The sequence below is a fragment of the Falco peregrinus genome, chromosome 2, assembly GCF_023634155.1.
Source record: "Falco peregrinus isolate bFalPer1 chromosome 2, bFalPer1.pri, whole genome shotgun sequence".
Lineage (NCBI taxonomy): Eukaryota > Metazoa > Chordata > Aves > Falconiformes > Falconidae > Falco > Falco peregrinus.
Window position 1 is genome coordinate 12,600,919 of NC_073722.1, and position 22,100 is coordinate 12,623,018.

Consider the following 22,100-nt stretch of genomic DNA (forward strand, 5'->3'; position numbering starts at 1 on the left):
AGACGTGTGGGGAAAAGCGAGAGCAGATTCCTTGGCGCTATATATATCTATCTATATAAATCTCAATACCTACAATCTCTTTCCGAAGGCGGCCCGGGGTTTGATTTGGTGAGGAGGGCTTCTGCCCTTGGAGCAGGGCTGGTGGGATGGGGAGCTCCAGGCTGTGCCGCTGACTGGCTGACATGGGTGGGGAGAGGAAAAATAATTCCCAGCATTGCTGATAAAGCCACATTAAATCACACTCGGTTTTCCTCCTCTGAGCCAGCCCGCTGCCCCTGTCGTGAACAGCAAGAGCAAAGCTCAGTGGGAGGGTGGGTGCACAGGAGCAAGGAGGCAGGGGGAGCTGGCTGTGACGCCCAGCCCATGGCTACTGCCTTCCTTGCTCCTGAGTGAGATCCGAGTTAGGGCCCCAACCGATTTGGCGTGTCGACGAGGCCCTGAATGCACTGCTGTGGCTGGGAGAGATGCACGTGTGCTGGCGGCACTGGCCAGCAAGCACAAAACGTGGGCCGGGCTGGGCCCTCGTGGCAGGATGCGGCCCTCCTTCAGGGACTGTTGCCTGCTGCCTTCTGTGCCTACTGGAAAACTCCTCCTTAAGCCTCTTAAAATTTCTTTTAGGCAGGAATTTTCCTGTGCCTCAAACCTCTTGTAAGCAGCACACCTATGCTGGATGGCAGGACACCCCCTGGGGCTGCCCCATGGCCCTCTGCTCCCAAGGATGCGGAGCTGTGGCTGACGAGGCAAGAGAAGAGCAGCCGGGAGACCCCTCACAAGGGCCATGCAATTCCCACCGAGGCACGGTGGAGCCGTCACCTTTTAAAGCTATTTTAACACATCACGCCCATCGTCCAGGGTGAGGCTGCAGCTCTCCTCCGGAAGCGGAGGCACTTACCTCCCACGCAGCCGCGGCTGTCCGATCAAAAGAAGCTGAAGGATAGGGGGGACCAGAGCAGTGACTGGGGCTGGAGCGGTGGCACAAGGGCCAGGCTGCCACCTGGGTCCCTTCCTGCTATAGGTTCTGCTCCTGTGAACGTCAAAGTCTGCAGAGGCCGAGTTCAGAAAGAAACAAGCTGCAAGTTCCACACCCCAGGAAACGCCACCTTTACACAGTCTGTTAGAAAATATGTACGACACAGTAATCAGATTCGTTTTATTAAAAAACCTGCAATAAAATTCCTTGGAATTCACCATCTTAACTTTGAGAGTTGCAATATTTTACTAGTACATAATAACACAGTCTCACATATTTACATTATAATTCTCTATATAACAAAAATAGCCGTGTTGTACTACTGAATAATGCTTCCAAATATTAGCCTCAACATTTCGGTACTTCCCCCAGTTGAGTCACTGTCCATGCTCTTTAGCATTTACAGTATATAACAAAGCAAGAAGGAAAAAAAAAAAAATCCAAAATCTGTGTGCCTCGATTTCAGGCAAATCCCTTTAAGATGATAGTTCTCTGACTCCCACATTTTTCAAGAGAGATAAAGTGCATTGGAGGGGAAGATGTACATGTTATAAAATATCAGAAAAAGAGTTAAAGTATATTTGCAATACTGTACAGAAAGTCACGCTAGAAAAGAAGGCTCGCTTCACAAACTGCTACTGCACTGTTTTGGCAGCAAGTCACAGGTAGCGGGGCGGGGCGGGGGGACAGCTAACGATAAGAAAAAGAACCGCCTGTGCACCGTGTGATTTTGCCACGGTCTTCTCCTAGGTGTTTCACAAACAAAAGTGCAGCCATCTAGAGAAAGGAAATTTTTTTTAAAAATGTGAAGATGAAGGGTGGTTTCCACAGTCAAACACGACCTGGCCAGCCTGCAGAAACCGACTGCCTTATCAGCAAACCAGCTTCAGTTCAGACAGGTTCCCATCTCGAGGGAGCCCCGGTGCAACCAGAGCCACAGCATGTGGGCTGAAGGCCTCCCAGTAAATCCACTCCTCCTGTCCAGAGCAGGAGCAATTACCTTGGAGAATTTCACTGGGACAGGCCATTGCCTCCAAACTGGAAGTTATTTCGGTAAGCTGTGCGCTGATCCATATGGTATTTATTTAGTTAGTGATTTTTCTTCCCTTTTTAACACTGGCATTTGCTGGTATGGCTGTGCAGCGTGTGAGAAGAGACGTGGCTGGAAAAAGCTTTGGAGCCATCACTGAAAACCAGGATACTTCTGCTCTGTCCATGAACTGCGTACGAATGGGACGCCACATTTTTTTGGTTTGCTTATAAACTACTCTAAATAAAAATAGTTCTCTTCTGGAAATGGATGGAATGTATATTTTGACAAGTACAAAACCATTTTAAATGTTCACTAAATACAAGGAACATTTTGCTATAAAAATCACAGACCCTCCCACCCGCTGTCCCCTCTTTACATTTCTAATTATAAAATGGTACCGACATTTCAGGTTCCTAACATGAAACAAGCTGGAAGGATGGTATTACGTATACATACAAAACGTTTAGATATTTGACATCTGAAATAACTGTATACATTCAGAGCAAACAAGCGTCTTGATCTTGCTATTGTTTGTAATGCTACACAGGACTGAAGAATCAAGAAATAAACAAGAAAGGGAAAACGTTTTTTTTTTTTCTCCTCTCCCCCCCCTTTTTTTTTTTCCCTCCTGGCATTCACTCCAGAAAGAAAGAACTTCCACTGATTCACAATTAAAATAGTTGAGACAAGATTAATTTCAGATGGAAAATTAATCCATTGGCTTTTCATTCGAAATCCACAACACCTTTCATTCATCTTTCTTCTCCATTTCTCCCCTTGAAATGTAGCTCCTGCTCAGAAGGTGATTTTTTTTTTCCTTTGAAAAAGAAGTGCCAAAGAAGAGAAAGAGAGCAGAGTGGGTTTCCAGCTGGGCAGGGGAAGCTGCGCGGCAGAGGGCAGCCTGCTCCTCACCCGCCGTCCCAGCCCGCCGCTGCCATCTGCTATGCGAACAAATGCAGACTAGAAAGTCCATCTGGCGTTCCTCTTTCAACTGCGAAACCATCAATTAGTTCAGGTAACAGCTTGGTAAAATAAAAGAAGCACTTCTGTTGGATCAATCGCCCCCCTTTAAAATGTCTGCAAAAACAACGCCTCCACCCTCATTTTCCCTCACCCCTAAATACTTCATGACATTGTTTTTCACCGCTTGCGTTAACCGAGCCCATTCATTTCTGTCACGCTGGTTGCCCCATATACGCTCACACATTTTGCATCTATAAACCAAATGAATCAACGCTCGGTGTTCTTCAATGGAGCAGCAATCCCAGTCAGCACTGCTTATGAAGAAGCTCAGCTGCCCTGAATCTGCCAAAACCCCACAGTCCACCTTTCATTAGGCTCTCAGGCTGAACTTAGGCTGGCCCCTTGCCCCCACGCCAAACCAGAGCAGTCCCACCTGCTACAAGATACAGGGAGCACAAAATGCAAGAGAGGAAGCGATGCAGCGTTAGCTTGATCCCATAATCTCCTTCCCCTGCAACAAAGGCTCACGCTAGAACAAACATTCGCGAGAGGGGCTGGTAAAGGAACGTGCTGGACTTCTCTACCATTTCAGTCCAGCAAAACACAGGCCTCCCAACAGAAACTAAGCACTCTCTCTTCTGTTTATGAGAGTCAGCTTGTCCTGGCCCCTGTTCCTGGCAGACCTGTAACTTTGGCCCTACAACAGGGATCTACAAGCACAACTAATGGTTAAAAATAGTCCATTATTGCTAACGAACAGAAATCAATAAATTACTATTGGTTTTCTTGGTTTGCCCAGCTTATAAATTCCTGTTCCTGGCTTATTTCAAACTATGTGCTTAGTCAGGAGCTTTTCTACAGAGACCACGAAGGAACGAGCCTCTAACAACCGCAGCCTGGGAGCTTCCCAGCTGCCTGGGCTGAAAGGCATTTCCCGCTGTTACGTACAACCTGTGTCGTCATTTCAGTACAGACCAATCGTCACAACAAGGACTTGCAGTTCAGCAATGTATATATCAGGACCTGTGCCCCCATCTCTGCCCGTTCATCACAGAATCCGCTCAAAGGGCTGTGGCATATATTCAAAGGAAAAAGTCTGTAAGGCAAAACGCTGGAAAATCTATACGACGACTGCACTCCAGGTTTAACAAGAATGGCAAATAAAACACACTTTATGGAAAATCTGTAACTGTGTTGTACCGATGACTAGAAGTATACACAGAAGCGTTAAGTGATCTGCAGACACCTGCCAGGGCAACCTGTCCATACGCAAAGGTCTTCTGAGCCAGACATTTTTCAAATTAGATAAGCACTTAGCAAGGGGGAAAGGAGGGTGGGATAACAGGTTTGACAACAAAAACTTTGGAGCACAAAATGCATATTCTTTGAGAAAGATTAAATTCAGAGCTGGATCTATCAAGAGGTGCTTGGGTTCAGTTTGTTAACTAAAATCAGAATATCTCCCGAACGAGTCATTAAACAAGAGACCAAGTACTGCTCCCTTCTTGCAGTGGCTTCCTCTGGATCTGATCCAGGGGTCATTAAAGTACCGAGATCCGAGGGAACTCTTACCGTATGGGATTCAATAACTGTTTTTTTTCCAAATTGCCTCTATAAAGCCTTTTTCTTTAGTGCCACAATCTCCCCCATGCAAAAGTCTAACAACAGCAGCCGCTTCTATTTTTGTTACCATATAGTTTCCATAGTCATACCAATGCACTTTTATATGCATACATGGCAATTTAGTTCTATAGAATACTTAAAAGAATGAACTGCAGTACTGTGATTTTCTTGATCCTGGTTTTGAGGCTATCAAGCAGTCAGAAAATAAAAAAAACCCCAAAACCTCAGCTAGTGCCAGACCTGTATCCCCACCAGGATGGGTCAGCTGTGGGGAAGCGATGGAGAGCTGGTGCCCTGCACATCTCCATACACACATTAGGTCATTTTTGAATGCAAAATTCTGCCCATGTAACTTTTTATGTGTCCTACCTACTGAACAGACCTTTGGGAAGGCAGTTTAGTGAAACCCATGAAAATCAAAGGATACTCAGAGCAGTCTCTGTCTGTCCCAAGTTTCACCCTGTGATCCAGCCTCAGTGAAGATGAGCCCCACCAAGGCGAATGCTTCTCCCACCTACTACGTGGTCATGGAAAAGAAGGAAAAAAAGAGCCTCAGATGACCAGACAGGAAGAGCTCAGAGAGAGACAAGATCAGCTTAATGACAAGAGTGCCTTGCTCAGAGAGCTGTGCCCCCCCTGGCACTGGCCCTGCGCAGGAGGAGCCCTCTGCCCTGTGCTGGTGGACAGTCACAGCGCCAGCCTGCAGAATTATGTGCATGAGCAATTGTTCGTCAGAGGGCACCAGAGGATTTTGCTTTCTCCTGGCTGTGTGCTAAAGGCTGCTCTCCCTTCCGAACAGGCAGTGCTGCATCCCTGGCATCGACATCCCACGTATTTAACGCCACAGCCCAAGCTTAGTGGGCAGCAGTACTGAGGACTCACACAATGCTCAGGATGGGACTGATCTTGCCCAAAGCTTCAAATCAGGAGGTTTCATTTTACCCTGTCATGAATCTCAGTGGAGAGACTCATGTAAGCAAAATTGTGCATGGGCACATAGAACTGCAAAATTAAGGCTTTCATATACGTTACAAACATACATCTGCAGGTCTTACTATTTAGGAAGCACCTCAAATTCCCAAGGCATTTCACACGTTATATATACAAAGAATGTTGTCAGCCAGGTCCTGCTTTAGGAAAACATTTCTATTTGACACAGGGGCTTAATTATGCTCATAGAAGACCTGTTAAAAATAACGTACAAGTCCAAAATCAGCAATAAGTGCTTTTCTGAAAAAGGACGGAATAAAACATCTACTTAAGTGCTTTCCAAAGTTTTGGCTTCAGTGATATGTAACCTGGCTTTGCGCTTGTTATCACTTAACAGTAGAACACCTGAGCAGAGGGATGGAAAAACCTCTTTCCTGAGTGAAACTGCAGGTAGAACTGGGAAAACGAAAGCAGAAAGGCTCCTGAAGCAGATTTGCTAGGATGTCTCTTTTGAAAGACCACAGTACAGTGATATGTAAAAATGTCTCACCCAGCCTAGACCCTGTCGCTGCCAGTGGGCCACCTGTGGACCCTGAGGGACCACAACGAGTATGGGATACTTAGGAAAAGAGCACGCAGTGTGATTCCTCTCCAAAAAGCCTTCATTAACTCCTAGAAATATGGGCAGAGTCTCAGTTACCATCCATGTGATGCCCCTTTAGGACAGCTCCCTCTGATGATTTTGCTGGTCAAAGGACCCAGCTCAGTATCAGCTGGGAGCTTCACCTCCTGCCTTGCTTTTCGACAGACCTCGCTTGCTCTGCTGTGGGTGACTCCGCTATAGCAACAGGTAATTGGTCAATCTATCATTAAGATTAACTTAATTAAGTTTGTGAAATAAAACAAAGACTTTGTGACAGCTCCTCTGAAACACAAACGGTTTGGCCAGGAGTTTTTTGTCTGTGTGCTGGGCTGCAATGGGTGGACACTGAGACATCACTGACAACTTGGACATTGTGTTTGTGATGTTCCTGTGACATGTAGCACCCAGGCTCCAGCGCTAGAGAAGAAACTGGACCAGTGTGTGTACTTTCCATAGAGAGATCTGAGCGTGTATTACCACCTTCACTCTTTCCCCTGCAGTAATTTCAGATGAATTTCATTCCTGTGTGAAGGGCCACTATTTGGTGTAAGCACCACTTAAATCCCATTTCAACACTATCTCCAGAGCTAAAGTGGAGCTGATGCAGTACCTTGTGCAAACCCTCTGGTGTAGGGCTGAATTTCACCATCGGTTTCCCCTAATGCTGTGGGCCTTTCCCATAGCAGCAAGGAATAGAGAAAACAAAAAAAAAAAAAAAAAAAGGAAAAAAAAGAAAACACAATTACAGAACCACAAATATCAGGAAGAGTGACCTAGCTCTGCCCTCTGGAATGATGTCTAACTTTTTGAATCAAGTGGATTTCCAGCTGCCTGTATCTCTTTAATTAAAAAGTGATGTCCTTTCAAATGGCTTTATAAAAATGTAACGGCACATTTCCGGATCACGGTTTTGAAGGATGATTAGGCTGTGCTCTTTGCCTCAAAGTTACCCTGCAATTTAGGGACTGAGAACATCACAAAAATTAAGGTACAAAATGAACTGAGTTCTAACTGGACCGAAAAGCACGGAATATAATTCTTCCTTCTTCCTGTACTGAAGAAGTAAGTCAGCCAAAATTTTAGGGATAGTTCTAAACACATTTGCTCCCGAATAAGATCTGACAAACTGAATTTTGGCTGGAAATTGGTTTCCACATCTAACTAGTAATCCACAAGGAGATTAAAGGCAGCAAGAACCCTAACAGTTGCATTCTGAGATGCTGCCATGACACCACCAAGTCAAAATGTTTGACCTCTCCACGAAATTTCGATGCAAGATGAATTGTTGATTCTATGGACTTACTCAGGAGGCAGTAATGTGATTCAAACCATCTGACTGTCACAGAAAGCATGTACTCTTGTGTAACAGTAAGCTAAAAATGCTTCTTCACAGTTGAGTATTTTGACTGAAAAACAAAATCGTACACTGAACAAGTGATGATAAGCTTTCTCCTGGAAAGCAGAGCTCGGAATGAATTAAATAATCATCACAGATCATTATTATGTAGATGTTTTGACTTACGATATAGTTCTGTTTATTTTCAAATTCCCTCCCCTCTGCCCAACATATTTTGGTATATATATATCTATATACAAATTGCAAGTATTCCATTACACTTGCGACAATGTTGACAGAGACTCTGGAGGGCAACAAACCACCTGAACTCCTGTGTTTGAAAAGAAGCAGACAAAACCTGCCATCCAAACATAAGAAGTGAAACGCACTGAGAAAAAACCCAAAATAAACCAGGAAGTAAACATTTCAGCTAGCTGCTGCCTCCTTCATTAGCAGTTTCTGACACCGGTATCAGCATCTCCAGACCCTTTCTAAGAATATTCTTGTCAGCCGCATAACGCACAGCTGTTAACAAGCTGCCTCTGGAAACCTCTGCAACACTCCTTTAGCCTACTGGTCAGTAAAATTTAGAAAAGACACGATGTTGTACTAGATTGTCTTTTCTAGCCACTGAATTGTGATTTGAAGGAAGGCCGTTAATGTGCTGACAACTGCTAATAGCATAAAATAGAGCAAAGGACTACAAGGACAGAGTGAAGGCTTAAGCTTTTCTTTCTCTCCTTCACACTGTACAATACTTGCCTAGAACAGAGCTCCAAATAACAGCCAACACAATGCAGTTTTAACCCAGATCTCAGCAATCTCTGATAATTCAGAGCTCTCTTGCAAATAAAGGCCTTCCCAATATACCATTTCCAAGGCTCCCACTTAACGAAAGCAGGCTTCCCTTTAATGCAGGGTGCTGGTGCACCATCCTTCTGAAGCCACATGTACTTCATGCAGAAACAACAAGGCAGTGATAAATCCTGGGATTCAGATCATGAAGTGACCAGTGAATGGGAATTCAGATTTCTGGACTGAACTCTTGAAAAAGCTGGGGTCAGTCAACTGAAACAGAGTGTCCGTCCATAACAAACTATAAACAAACAAACAAACATAACAAACATATGCCTTTTCAAAAAAATAGAAACAAACCCCCGATCGAACAAGTGTAGAAAACACTCAAGCTGTCATTTCAGTTGCGTATTTATGAGCCACTGAAGAGTTACATGACCGCTTTCAAGCACGTGGGTAAACTGGAAGCGTTCATCTCCCATGTGAACAAAATGAACGTATGTAGATGATGAAATCGCATCCAGGCAGACACAACTGTTGCTATTGCTTTTCGTGACCATCTCAGAATGGAGTGTGCAGGAGTGACAGTGCTTTGGAGGCATGTGCATGACTGGTCCAAATCCTAGAAAGCTGACTCGGTCCCTCCCTGTGACCCTCCCCTGTAGTTTAGTGTTGGATCTCTGTTCGTTTTTCAAGATTTCACCTCTTCGCAGTCTTGATCAGTGGAAAGCTCCACATCGGACAGTCCAACCTCCATTGCCATAATCAATGAAATATCTGAATCACTGCTGACTGCTGGCTCCTGTTCATCTGTGAGGGTAGAAAAGACAGGAAAAGGGCATTATGGTCATGTCGTTCTGTCAATGTATTATGCTTTTTAGTTCTGCAGAGGGGACCCAGAGGTTTCTCCACCCCTGAGGTTGCGCTTCAACTCCAAACTGTGCTCTTCTTCAGTATCCATCTAAAGCATTTTAAAAAATCAGAAAGTTCAAGCCATCAGTAGCGAGAAACACAATGTCAAGGAGCCTGGATGGGTAACACTTTCTTCTCCTAATCCCCCTAGGACTCTCCAGCCAGGCCCTTCATCTCCCTGACCTTCCTCCCACCACCTGAGCACTTTGCTCCCTGTACCCTTTTATTTCCTCAACCTGGCACCATCCTACTCTCCCCACGAAGGCAGCAAGTTAAGGACAAAGCCATGGGCACCTGGGGGAGTGAGTCAGCCATCAGGAAAACATTTCTAACAAAAAAAAAAAAAAATCTGCCCAAACCCTCACTGGGTGACAGAATCTCTGTTAGCGGAGACTTTTAAGAGGGTGCTAGGCTAATGTCTGGAAGGAGTGGTACAGGTGGCGTTAGTTCTGCCCCAGGACTCAGGACCAGGCTACCTGCCTTCTCAGGTGCTTTCTCTCATCCTTTTCCACTCCATTTTCTATTCACCATTTCCTTAAATTTGAAGATACCTTGCAGGTTCTTGATCCAGGCCAAAGGCATCTACTTTAATCCACCATGATCCCAAATACAGTAAGAGTCAGATTATTGACTTTTGCCAAACTGCAAATCCCATCAAACTACAAGTGTAGGAGTAAAAACTTGTTTTTGTTTTGATCCCACAGCACTTACTATGTGTGTATTTAGTAGCAGATAAGGCCAACAGATTTTAAAGGACTAAAAGCTAATTTTATTTCAAGAACAATCAGGAGGAGCAAAGCACACTGGGTGTCTGGGGAGATCTTCAAAGGCACAAAGCTCCCATAGGTGGCTGAGTCCCTGAGAGAAAAAAGTTGATGGCTCATATTTTCAAGTGGTTTAATTACAATGATGATAGTTATACTATACATATACTATAACAAGAGAATATATTTAAATCGGTGGCAGTTTTTTCTTTACATAGTTTACTTTCCAGACAATGGAAGCAATGCTCGATTGATGCTAAAAAGTCTAAAAGTTGGTATCTAAGTAAGTAAGAAACATTACAGAGGAGCCAGGAAAATAATAACTCCTCACAGTTTAATTATTCACTTGAAGCTAAGTGAGCACAATTAGTCTCCTCTCAAAAGCTGCCTGATTTTTAAATCTGTTCTAGAGAAAAAAACATGTATTTACTTGTACTAGGATTAGACCTCACCTTCTGCGGAGAAAGCTTGAGTGGAATCTGTATTATTCAAACTAAAAGAGTCCGTGCTTTACTTTACAACCCTTCCCAATTTTCACCCTGGAGTATTTTTATACTTTCCTGATTACAAGATAAATAATTAACGCACACAACCTCTTTACAGCTGTATCTTTTTTTCACTGTCAATATGACAGTAGTAAAACATTTCAAGGCCTTGCTTCTGACTACAAAAGTCCTCCACTGGAGGGGGAGGAAGTACTTACAAACTGAGTATCACCTGCAGACTTCAGTGGCTTCAATTACATGGAACCATTAGGTGAACTGCTAGATCCAAGGGTACAAAAGTGCATCACAGACACCTGTATGACCTAAAGCATCATCTGTAGGGGCAACAGCTCCCTGAACCAGAATGATGCGGTTCCAGGCCACTGGGTGATCTATCATTCCTCTATAACTAATAGGATTCTTAAAAACAATGAAAATGATGCCTCAAATGTTGACCTAAGAGCAAGTTTATATTTGCACGACAGAGTTCCTGAGGCTTAGCCATGTTAAACAGCCGCTTGGCATACTCCTGGGAGAAAGGTGATTTTCATCTGAACTAGCTGTGCCGGAAAGAAGGTCTGACTCAATGGTGACAGCCGCACGCACGCCAAAGAGGCAGCCTGAGCTGCCAATACCAAATGTCAGCATCAAATGAGAAGCGTTTTTGGTGCTGAAAAGCTATTTCAAGAATTGTTGTTTTTTCTAGGGTTGCACAGCAGAGAAAGATCTTAACTGAGTTCAAGACAGGCAGACGTGACAGAAGCAGATTTACAGCTCACCTACCAACCGCCTAACCTATGTACAGGAGCACCCACTTTCCAAACAAGCTAATTTGAGTTTTACATTAAAAATCCTACACAATTATTCAAATTCCTGGCTCTTAGCGTCTTTCCACAGTGTGGGCTTTGTAGCTTGTCTTTAGAACTGAAGTGCAGGTCAGTAGGAACAATGAACAAAAATGTCCATGCCTGTGCCCTGGCATTGCTTTTCCAGCACTGTGGAAGTGCCTAGAAACATGAATGCTTCAACTTCCTTGCTTGCTAACAGTGTGGTGGTTTAAAACCCTAAAGCTACCGTCTGCTGCTTCAGCAGAGTGAGGAGAAAAACTCAGACACCACCAACCCTTACACCTTCCCCCTCAGGGAAGGGGTCCGCACTGACATTTCTTTGGAAGACACAGACAACACAAGGAAGTTAATGCACCCCTCAGCATTACGTGCTTGCTCTTGCCAACAGGAGTCCTACTACTGATCCCAGCATGCACAGAATGAAACTCTGGGATGCTTACATCAGTTACGGATCAGCTGTAGGTAACTCTGGCTGTGAGGTCTACAAACTGCCTCACCGTGGCTACCACACACAACACAGGCTTTCTAGACTGCGTGGGATTTTTTTTTTTTTTTTTTTTTTTTTTTTGGCTGGCTGCTCAATAACACGAGCCAGCAGTGTTAATGACATTTGTTAAAGGTAAGCAAACCTCTACTAAACTGCAAGTGCCAGGAGCTTAGCCTGCATTTTGCATCCTTGCTTTTTAGATCCTATTTACAATGACAAAGCTTATACAATCACACAGCTTGTATAAAAGATGCCCAACTCACTGTTAAGAATTTTCATGGGCTTTCTGCAAGTTTTCTGAAATTTGGTGTTTTTCTTAAAGCCCTGAAGTCAGGCGAGGATCTCAAGTTTCAGTGAAGATCTCAGCTTTCACTTAAAAATAAATGAATCTTAAGAAGTAAAAAGGAAATAAAGACTTTTTCAAAAACGTATCTCTAACTTCTAGACAGATTTTATGTTGATATATCTGATTTGCGACTTAGATGTTTGAGATTGGCAATCCTGTCTAACAACACACACTATAACACTTCCACCGTGTTTTACAGCACCTGACACCACAGGCATAAAGCCTCTTGCTTAACGAAGCAAAAGGCACATCCCAAGCTGCTTTTCAGCCCAAGTGTCAGTGCCTACAGCAGGCAACTGTAGACCTCACTGCCACATTCCTCTCATGTCAGCGAAACGCAATACACCACAGCATGCTGCCTACTTCCAGACAGACTTTTTCCATTCACTCATATTCCCTGACACACATTCATTTGAGAGGTGCAATAAACCAAACTCCTCCTCTAGCCAATATTACTTTAATTATGCGAATGCAGGAAGAATATCACCATGTAGATATGGAACTGCCTTACATAACAGTGGTACAGCCCTTGCTTATTGCAAAGTTCATTAATTTATGTTTATATTTGAGTACACTTGCAACCAAACAAAGATGAAAATAGCTAATTACTCCGGTGCTTTAAAAACATTAAGACTGTACACAAGTAACAGTTACCTACTGTTGCTGCTGCTCCTAACGCTTTGAGTAAGTCTGTAGCGGTTGTACACTAATAAATATTCCAAAAGAAGAAGGTCATACGATGGCTTTCCAAGAAACTGATACTGTTTGCAAGAGTCTTGGGAGGGACCTAAGCATTCAACAGGGAGTGAAAAGTGCATTTACAAAAACCTTCATCTGTCATGTGTTTGTAAGCATACAGGCACGGGCAGAAATCAAGATGTTTTAGTAGGGTCTGCAGTGACAGGACAAGAGATAACGGCTTTAAACTAAGAGGATAGATTTAGGTTAGATATTAGGAAGAAATCCTTTACTGTGAGGTGGTGAGGCACTGTCCCAGGCTGCCCAGAGCAGCTGTGGGTGCCCCATCCCTGGCAGTGCTCAAGGCCAGGCTGGATGGGGCTGGGAGCAACCTGGGCTGGTGGGAGGTGTCCCTGCCCGTGGCAGGGGGCTGGAACTAGATGATCTCTAAGGTCCCTTCCAACCCAAACCATTCTATGATGCTAGGATTCTATATACTTGTAATGACACATTCGAGGATGAGGAACAAGCTGATGTAACTGTGGTGGGTTTTGAACTCACGGAGGCCTCACTCCTGCTCACCACTGTGCTCCTCCCAAGAAGGCCACATCCAACACTGTGTTCTGATGTCCCTAGGACATGGGCAGTGCTATGGGGCTTTCCTAAAATTGTTCCTGCTTGCCCCAGCGGCTGAGATTTCCCCCAAGCTCACAGAACCAGAAAAGCTGCAGAACCCCATGACTGGGCTAAAAGGCTCATGAGCAATTTGCATCCAGGAAATCAGCAGAAAAATAACACACTAAAATGTTATACAGCAAAAGATTCTCAGCATTGAATGCGTATAAGGTTTGTCTACGATGACAGACCTTTTTCCCTCTCTGGACCCTCAGGTAGCTCTCTGCTATTACACCCATTTGTGAGTAAGCACGGAAGTATCGATTATTACATGTCAAATGAGAGCGGCCAGCAAGTGTGTAATTCGTCTGCTGAAAGTGTAACTAAAACCAACACCCTCCTATTCTTGTGCATTAAAAACTTGGGCCACAGCAATAAACTATTCAGTTGGGAGACAGTTCTCCCTTCCCTCATTTATTATCAGCTCTCCATGAACTAATTCAGCATACTCAGTCCTGCTCCACACACAATTAAACTGTTACACAGAGCTGTGCAGCTGCTAACGGCCTTCTTCATCTTGTGACAGTCACAGGAATCAGAGGGTAAGAAAAAAGCTGCTACCGAGCTGCTGACCTAGGTGTAACCCATTTGCGTAGCCATAAAGTGAGCGTTTAGCACAAGAAACAAATCTCCTGTTCTTGATGGTAGGTGCCCAGCTTTGAGGAGAAATGAATAATTATTGATTGATCCATCTAATGAAATGCTGTGAAAAATTCAGCTGGCAGAAGCTGGCAGAAGTTGTACAGCAGATAATGGGATTGTCTAAAACCTCATTTTGACAATATACAGCAAAACCTGGACTTGATTTCATTACTCATTTCACATTCTCACCATGGTGAAATACACATTTCAGAACTCCTAATTTTCTGAAGATAGAACATGAAATCCCTGATGACAGGTATGCTCGCAGATCTAGATAAATATCTAAAATTTATCTGTTAGCATGAACCTTATTCCAGTCTGGGGCTTGCTTCTACTAAACAAACACTGCCTCCAGGCAGGTATGTCTAGAAGCATTTTGCTCTGGAAGAAACCAGAAATGAGACCATCTCCTGGAGCTCTGAGGACCTGAGAAGAAAACATATCCAGGCTCATTAGAGGCATTGATATGGAATCTTTACCAAAACAGATTCTGTTCAGCATGAAGCCACAGCAAACTGTCAACGCAAGCAGTGTTATTCAGATTGTTTCCATTATCAGAACAACGAGAACACTATTCATCACATTTGATTTATGACAGCCTGGAGCCCTCTAGTTTTCTTTGCCCAAGAATGCACTTCACCATACAGAGTTTACTGCTCTCTGCTACTGCGGCCCTGCCACAGCATCACTTTGCTGCTTATAGTCTAAAAGGAGGAGCATGGTCCTATGAAGTTAGTACCTCAAATAGCAACCCCTTCCACTTTATTGCTAAGACCCTCTCCTTCAAAAAATTACCAGTTCTTAAAATCATTCTCAAATTAATCATCCAATACTTCTTATTGAATCATTTTACAAGTCTCAAATACTTCCATGTCATCTTGATAATCGTAACACTTTAGAACAGGCTATAACTGCACTAAGAAAAAACAACTGAAATAAAACACACAAAGAAATGCCTATAAAATCTTTAACACAAAAGAAGCAGGGGGAATATGTTTGAGGAGAAAGGGTTATAAAAAACCTGTTACTATGCAGTCCTTTTGTACAAAGAGGCTAATAAAATGGATGAAGAAATCTGGCCAGCTACAACTGAGAACAAAGTACTGGGGAAATACTTTATTGCTGTTCCCTAGCATCAGAGACACGCTTATCTGAGCAGCAAGGGGAAAAAGTACTTGAGCATGGTAACTGCTTTTGGAAGAAAAGGTTAAGAGTCTTTTCCATAAATAACAAGCCAGAGCTCTGTGAATGTATTAATGGCAACAGGGCCTCATCCAGTGGATAAAGCGGATGATATCTGAAACACATTGCAAAGAAAATCCGAACATCAGCACACCAGGAAGAGCCAAATGCCATGACGTGGCAAGATTCATCCAAGACAACATTTCAAGAATGTGTTAAACTGAATGAAACCCCGAAGCAGTTGAGAGACTGGGTGACATAAACACTAGACTCCCTCCCAAAGAAAACTTGTTTTTTCTTCTTACTGCGTGAAAAGGCAACAAACTTTCTTCCCTTAATCTTTCTCTAGGATATATGTTTTGGGAGAATGGCATCTCTTAACGGAAAACAGCCAAAGCCACAGTTCCCTGTCTTCAAACACCCTGCAGTACAAAGGGGTAACATCATCATCATCATTCTGGCCTTCACTGATTCTGGGTAGCCAGGTAAGAACCCATAAACCTGATTTTTTCAGTTACAGCATTAACCTGCCCATTGTCTGACTCAAGCATATCTTCTAGTAATTTCGGCTACAGTTGCAAGTACTCAGCACTTCTAGAAATCATATACAGTATCTCAAGTCAAGTATCAAATAATGAAGAGGAAATTATTAGCAATACAACCAACTTTCTGAAGCCTAAATTTGGAACATGTTGTACTTAAAGGAATAAAATTTAACACCAGTTACTCCAGAAGGCTATTTGTGTTTTGGCAAGACCAATAAACTAATTTTCATAAACAGCATAGAAAGTATCGGCACCCAAATGCTCTCTCCCAAAAATAGGGGGGAAAAATCTGTCCAAATAAGGACATGTGATATAAAACACATGGAGCAGAGCACAAACACATTTGCAGAAAGCTGAGCAAAAGGGGAAGAACATGTACCAGATGTTCTTGCAGGGAGACAGTTGGGCCCAATTGGCGGGAAAAGCAAAGTTGGTGGTTTTTTTTTTTCATTGAGTAGCTATATCTATCTTTAATGAGCATATACTAGCTCCTTGGGATTTTGTCCACGAATCAGAACACAAGGCCTTTGAAATTCACAGCACTTATTAACATTATTTTAGGAGTCAACACTTTGGAGATGTGTCTTCTCTCTAAGCGAGGCTGGCTGACATTTTGGGATCTCTTGATCAGCTGCCTTAGTGCGGAGCTGCCAACCCTCTCTGTGATACTATGAGCATGCCTCTGCCAAGTATGACACAAGAAAACTTAGTATCTTTACTGTCAGTATACTTTCCACTTTCGCCTTACTTTTATGGGTCATGCTCGTCACATTCCTGCCCTGGGACCAGCAGGGAAATTCCTTCTGTGGCCTAGATACTGCAGTATCATTTTATCTTCCCATGACTACTCTTTCCTCTTTCCTTCTGGAAACACTGTCAAAATATCAGAAAGATTACCTGAACAGTCAACAGAGTCATCACACTAAGGTCCCTTGCACTGACCTCTGTGCGCTTGTTTCAGCTAATCCCCATATTCGAGGTCCTTCACAATTTATCTGCACCTCTGGTCATGCTACGAAGTAGTTTCTTCCATCTTTAACTGATCCCATTCTTCAGTCCTGCACTCTCCGCTTGTTTGATTGCCAGACAAGAACCACTCTACCTCCTTCACAACAGGGCATCCAGTCTCTTAAACCTTTGCAAAGCTGCTTTTCCTTTTTCCCTCCAAACCTTCCCATTGTCTGAAAGGGGAGAGCAACAGCGGGACGCTGCTGCACACCCTCCTCAGCGGTCACCGCTGGTCATCTTCAGTGCCCAAATACTGCACCAGATGCACCTCTGGTCAGGACAGCATGTTCTTCTGATGTCCACAGAAAGTTTCAGAAAAATAAACGCAAATGCTTTTCATTCAATGTACAGATTATTAGAAATGACTGTTTTTTAGAACATGCAAAATTCTTCATGTATTTGATTGAAAATCAGAAATGAGATCTCCCATAAAAAGGGAAAAGATTCAAAAATACTGAAGCATGGGGCTGAAACTACATGACAGTTTTGATTCTCAAGTACCTTTGCTCCCTTTGGTAATGTATTAAATAGTCAAAGATCTTTAATTCCGAAAGCACTTAGCCACTTTTGGTAACATCCCGCCGTTTCCTACATCACACTAAGAATTATAAAAAACATTAGATTCAGTTTTCCATTTCAATTTAAACAAAAATTCTAATTCAACTCATCAGCAAACTCACTCACAAAAAAGCCTCTCGGGCCCAGACTGAACTAAAATCACTGTTATTGTGCAGTCCCAAGCACTGTATGAACACTTCATGTGCAGGTATTACTCTCTGATCATTTCTGTTACTCTTACATTTAATTTCTCTGTGGGCAGACAAAGTTTCTGACTTAGCTGGAGTACGGATCCCTGTACCAGCAGCATGCCAGAGCCAAGAACTGGATGCCCAGCCCCGCTGCCTTAGCTCACCCTTCTGCCACCTACTCTGACTCAGCGCTGCTAGTCCTTTGACTGGCCAGGGAGTTGACTTAATTTACAAAAAACATCTGCAAACTACCCTGGAAACATTTTTTGCTAAGCTAGCAGCTAAACAGGCTGGCTCAGTCAGAAGGCAAGTAGTGCAGCCAACTTCAGGAAAGAAGCATTCAGAGAGAAAGGAAGGGGAAGGGACCCCCCCTCACACCTGACATCTGCAAGCTGTCCCTGTGGTACCATGATGTTATATGTCTAAAACATCAGTTGTGGCATGGGGGCTACTTTCTTACTTGGTTTTCTTAGCAGCTGCTAAACCAAGGCTCCTTGGTGTTACTGCAAAACAAATAGTAATAAGTGATAAAGTTAAAAATAATCAGGCTTTGTCATGTTAATGGTGCGTAAGGGACACTGCAAGGATTCTTCCAGTAGCCAAGGTGAGAAGCATGGAGAGACAGACATCATTTGAGCAGTGAGCAAACATCTTTAATCATACTGCCAGCCATTTAAAAATCTGAAGGCATAGCAGGTATGTGACAAAAGCAGAGATAAGTGCTGTACATACTAGCATATGTTATATGCTATATATCATAACAGCAGGCTGTCAATCAAGAGACTTTTTACATCCAAGAAGTATACTCACACAATTTAATCATGTGCATCTCAGTTTCCATGGGCTATACTGGTGACTGCCATTGTGACCGAACTTTCTTATATATCTATATTTTAAAAACCCGTGTCAGCAGTGTGCTCTGCTTCCTGCAAGCCTGAAAGGAGAAGGAAATTACAGCCTGACTCAGACACATCATGTGCGGGACTGAATGAGCGAGACTGCAATGATAAGAGAAACTTCTGTTCTGTTCTTCAGGAACGTTAAGGAAGCAACATCCTTTTCACGGGGTGATTTAGAGATGTACTGGCCAACAGCACACAACGCCCTCAGTCACACCGGAGAGGAATCGCAATACCCCCAAAGCATGACACACTATTAAAGCAGAAGACTCAAGCTAAGCTAGTAGTTTCTTAAACCTTTTTCTCTGGTCTGACCATGCTGCACAGCTGTGACCACTCCCTGGGGGACTCAATGGCAGAAGCAGCTGACAAAGCCACCTGAGATCGCTCCTTCTCAGGACTGCAGATCCCACCTGCACAGCAGCTCTGCTTTGCCCTGCTGCTGCTGTGCCCCCTGCTCCTGGCCAGGATGAGCGAGAAAAGGGATGCTCAACCCACAGGCACACTCCCTCCCACGGTGGCAACCGAAAAGCCCATCCCAGAGCACCTGCAGCTGGGTGGTGGCCAAGGCTCGGCAGGGTCTGCTGGCACACTGCAGGGCCTGGGCGAAACTGCAAGCCATCGCTAAGATCTCTGCCTAACAGCTAGGTCCTGTGAAGGCACCCAGGACTGTGGCCCTCCTGGAAAGTGGGAATGCCACGTCTGGTACTCGGGAATGCAAGAAGGGACGTTTGCTGCTTGGAAGAGCAACCCACCGAGACCAGGACGTGCAAGTGGACCTGCAGAGCGAGCCCTGGCTAAGGCTGTTGTAAGAGATTTCAGATTACTGCAGCTCTTCTTCAAGGATGTTAGAAGGTTCTCACTCTTACTTCAGCTCATGCACGAGGTGGCTACTAGCCAGCGAAAATCTGCACGGGGGCAATTAATTCTGAGAACTTGATGTGAAATATAGACCGCTGTGACAAGCAGAAAAAGATAACGTTACTGCCTAATCACTATGAACTGCTTCCTCAATTACAAGTATGCACGCAGCTGTAACAGAAAACAGCTTGCTTTAAAGACAACTCCTGTTAATTTTGAATGAGGGATTTGGAGAAGCTCATGTTGGTCTGGCTGAGTCTGTCTGTCATGGCAGCATGTGCATGATTTTCAAATATGTCTCTTTAAATACCTTTTACTGCATAAGCTCTCAAAACCCCTAGGTCACTAGCAAAGCACAGTACTGAGGAATCATACACTGAACTTTCAAGAACAGTTACATCCTTGCGCAAAGATGTCACAAAAATGCCTGTGCATATGTTAGAGGACTTAATGAGAAAATACACAAGGAGGTGGCTGAAAAGCTCAGCTGTGCTGGAATTACTTGAATAAAGTGCATGTGTATCTTCTCTCCCTCTCTCTCTCACAGTCCTGCCTTCCCTTCCAATGCTGCTAACACTCCACCTTCGATCCTCAGGATATTTCCAGGACAAAGGGGCAAGTCATCAACCCAACACCTCCTGGGCCTTTGAGTTTTGTGTGTATCGCTAGGAACCTCTTCCTCACCACGCGTGTTGGTGATGGTGATGCTTGGCTGACATTTAATTCCACTAGAACTGTCCACAATAGAAATTTTACCCCCTGGGATGTCTTCTCATTAGATATGAAAAAAGTGCACACAGCAATGAAGCCAAAAGAGGAAAACCCCACAGTGGTGGTAGAGGAACTCATGTGTTGGATATGTAATTTTTTACTGTTGTCACCAGCAAAAGACAACTTTTAACAGTGTAACTTTTACCTTGAGGGAAAAAACAGTCTTCCTTTTTGTTCAGTATAAGGAAACAACACACCTGAGAGCAGGCCTGGCTCTGTTGCAGCAACAGCTCCGACGCCTGAAGCAGGGCACAGCTGTGGGACCACCATGCCTACCAACTCTGGCCAGATTAGTACTGCATTCAGTGGTCATTCACCCACACAGCTTCAGCATCCTCTGTGCTACCCAAGAGCTGCCCACAAAAAACAGACATGCGCAGGCACTGTAACATTGTGGCTCACACTTTTGTTTTTTTCCCCCTCCTTTGACAGCTTGTAGCAAAATCAGTGCCTTGCCTCCCACCAGCCACCGGTGGACTTGCAGGATTTGATCATTTCTGCTCTCCTGTCAGATGCTCATGCTCCTACAGGACTGTCAGCTACACACCCCCAAAAAAACAGGAGACGTTTGACCAAAGTACACTGCTTTAATCTAAAGACCAATCGTCACAAGTCCATAAAAACTGAGAATAAACGACAGAAACAGCACAGCAACCCAGAGAAAATATGTTCTTGAACTTTACAGGACTGTCTAACCTGATTTGAATCAGACAGCCTAACTATATATATATATATATATGTATATATATTTTGTCCTAGGTCATGGCTTATCTACTTACTGTAGTTGAAAAGATAAAGATCAATTTAAATGCAATTCAGCTGTAGAAATGTAGAAACACTGTACAGTGTCTCCATGACCCTGTAAGAAATCCCCTGTTTAAAAGCAAAGTACAGTCTCACAAACTCCACCAGGTACTGGAAGATGTAGTCATTCGTGATGGCGTGGCATCAGCACCAGTACAACATTCTGCAGACAAAGTCTGATGCATGTTTTGGAACAAAGTAAGAGCCTGAACAGACAACTGCAGCCATACCCTACAGCTATACTACTTCTGCTGTGCTAACATGGGCACATAGGTAAATGGACATTTTTCTGAATACATGGAGGGGACGGTTCAATTGGTTAGCCAGGCACTTTAATGTCTACACAAAACATTTAAGAATTAATAGAAAGATCAGTAAAGGAGAACAAGAACATCCAGTTTTCCATATAGAAGAAACAATTTTAGGTATTTATATGTGCATTAGCAATGAAGAAAAATAATGTGACAAGCTGAAGTGTCACCCCTTAATTTCATTAGAATTGCAGTATTTTATTTTTTTTAATAAATTCTAGATGCTTTAAAGGTAACATATTCTGCTAATTTGAATGTCCTTCCTACAGGCTTTTTACAGCATCCATACACTCCGCTTTTGAGGCCCCCAAGATAATTTAAAAATTCTGCAAGGAAGCTTCTTTTAATATCCAGTGTCGCAGAGACTTTACATAAGGAATTGAAAACAGTGTACACTTCCAGTGCCCCATGTGCAGATGCACGCTTGGTAGGTACTTGGGTGTGATCTTCCTTCATACACACACAGAAAAGACAGCCCTGATCTTCACTGAGCACTGACAAACACTTAAGATGAGTCACTACCAACTGCCGGAGCTACCATAAACGTCTCCTTTAAAATAAGTAACCCAAACCGCTTCACTGTTTTCAGATTTTTCATCTTCTCTGGAATCTAAGTGACAATGTTTTTTAAAACAATAGCAAGAAAAGGTGGCTAGTGCAGAAACCACGCTTCAAAATAGCTTCAGTAGAACAATTTGTTTAACACATGGAGTATTTCTCTTTATTAAAGAGGAAGCCCTAGGAGACTTGCACTGGAAAGGATGTCCTGGGTAGCTGAGTCTACTCTCCACTACTGTAGTGGCTGCACGATATAATCCCTTTCAGATTTGCTAGCAATTA

The 22,100-nt window shown here is 43.6% G+C and overlaps 1 protein-coding gene across 1 annotated transcript in view; it reads right to left on the reverse strand.

Moving 5' to 3' along the window:
- Positions 1–1,126: 1,126 nt before the first annotated feature.
- Positions 1,127–22,100, reverse strand: part of RNF150 (ring finger protein 150) — a 127,691-nt gene continuing 106,717 nt past the window's right edge. Inside the window, exon 7 of the mRNA XM_005235614.4 lies at positions 1,127–9,103. Coding sequence (XP_005235671.2) covers positions 8,985–9,103 — 119 coding nt within the window. The 3' untranslated portion in view covers positions 1,127–8,984. The remainder of the gene's footprint in view (positions 9,104–22,100) is intronic.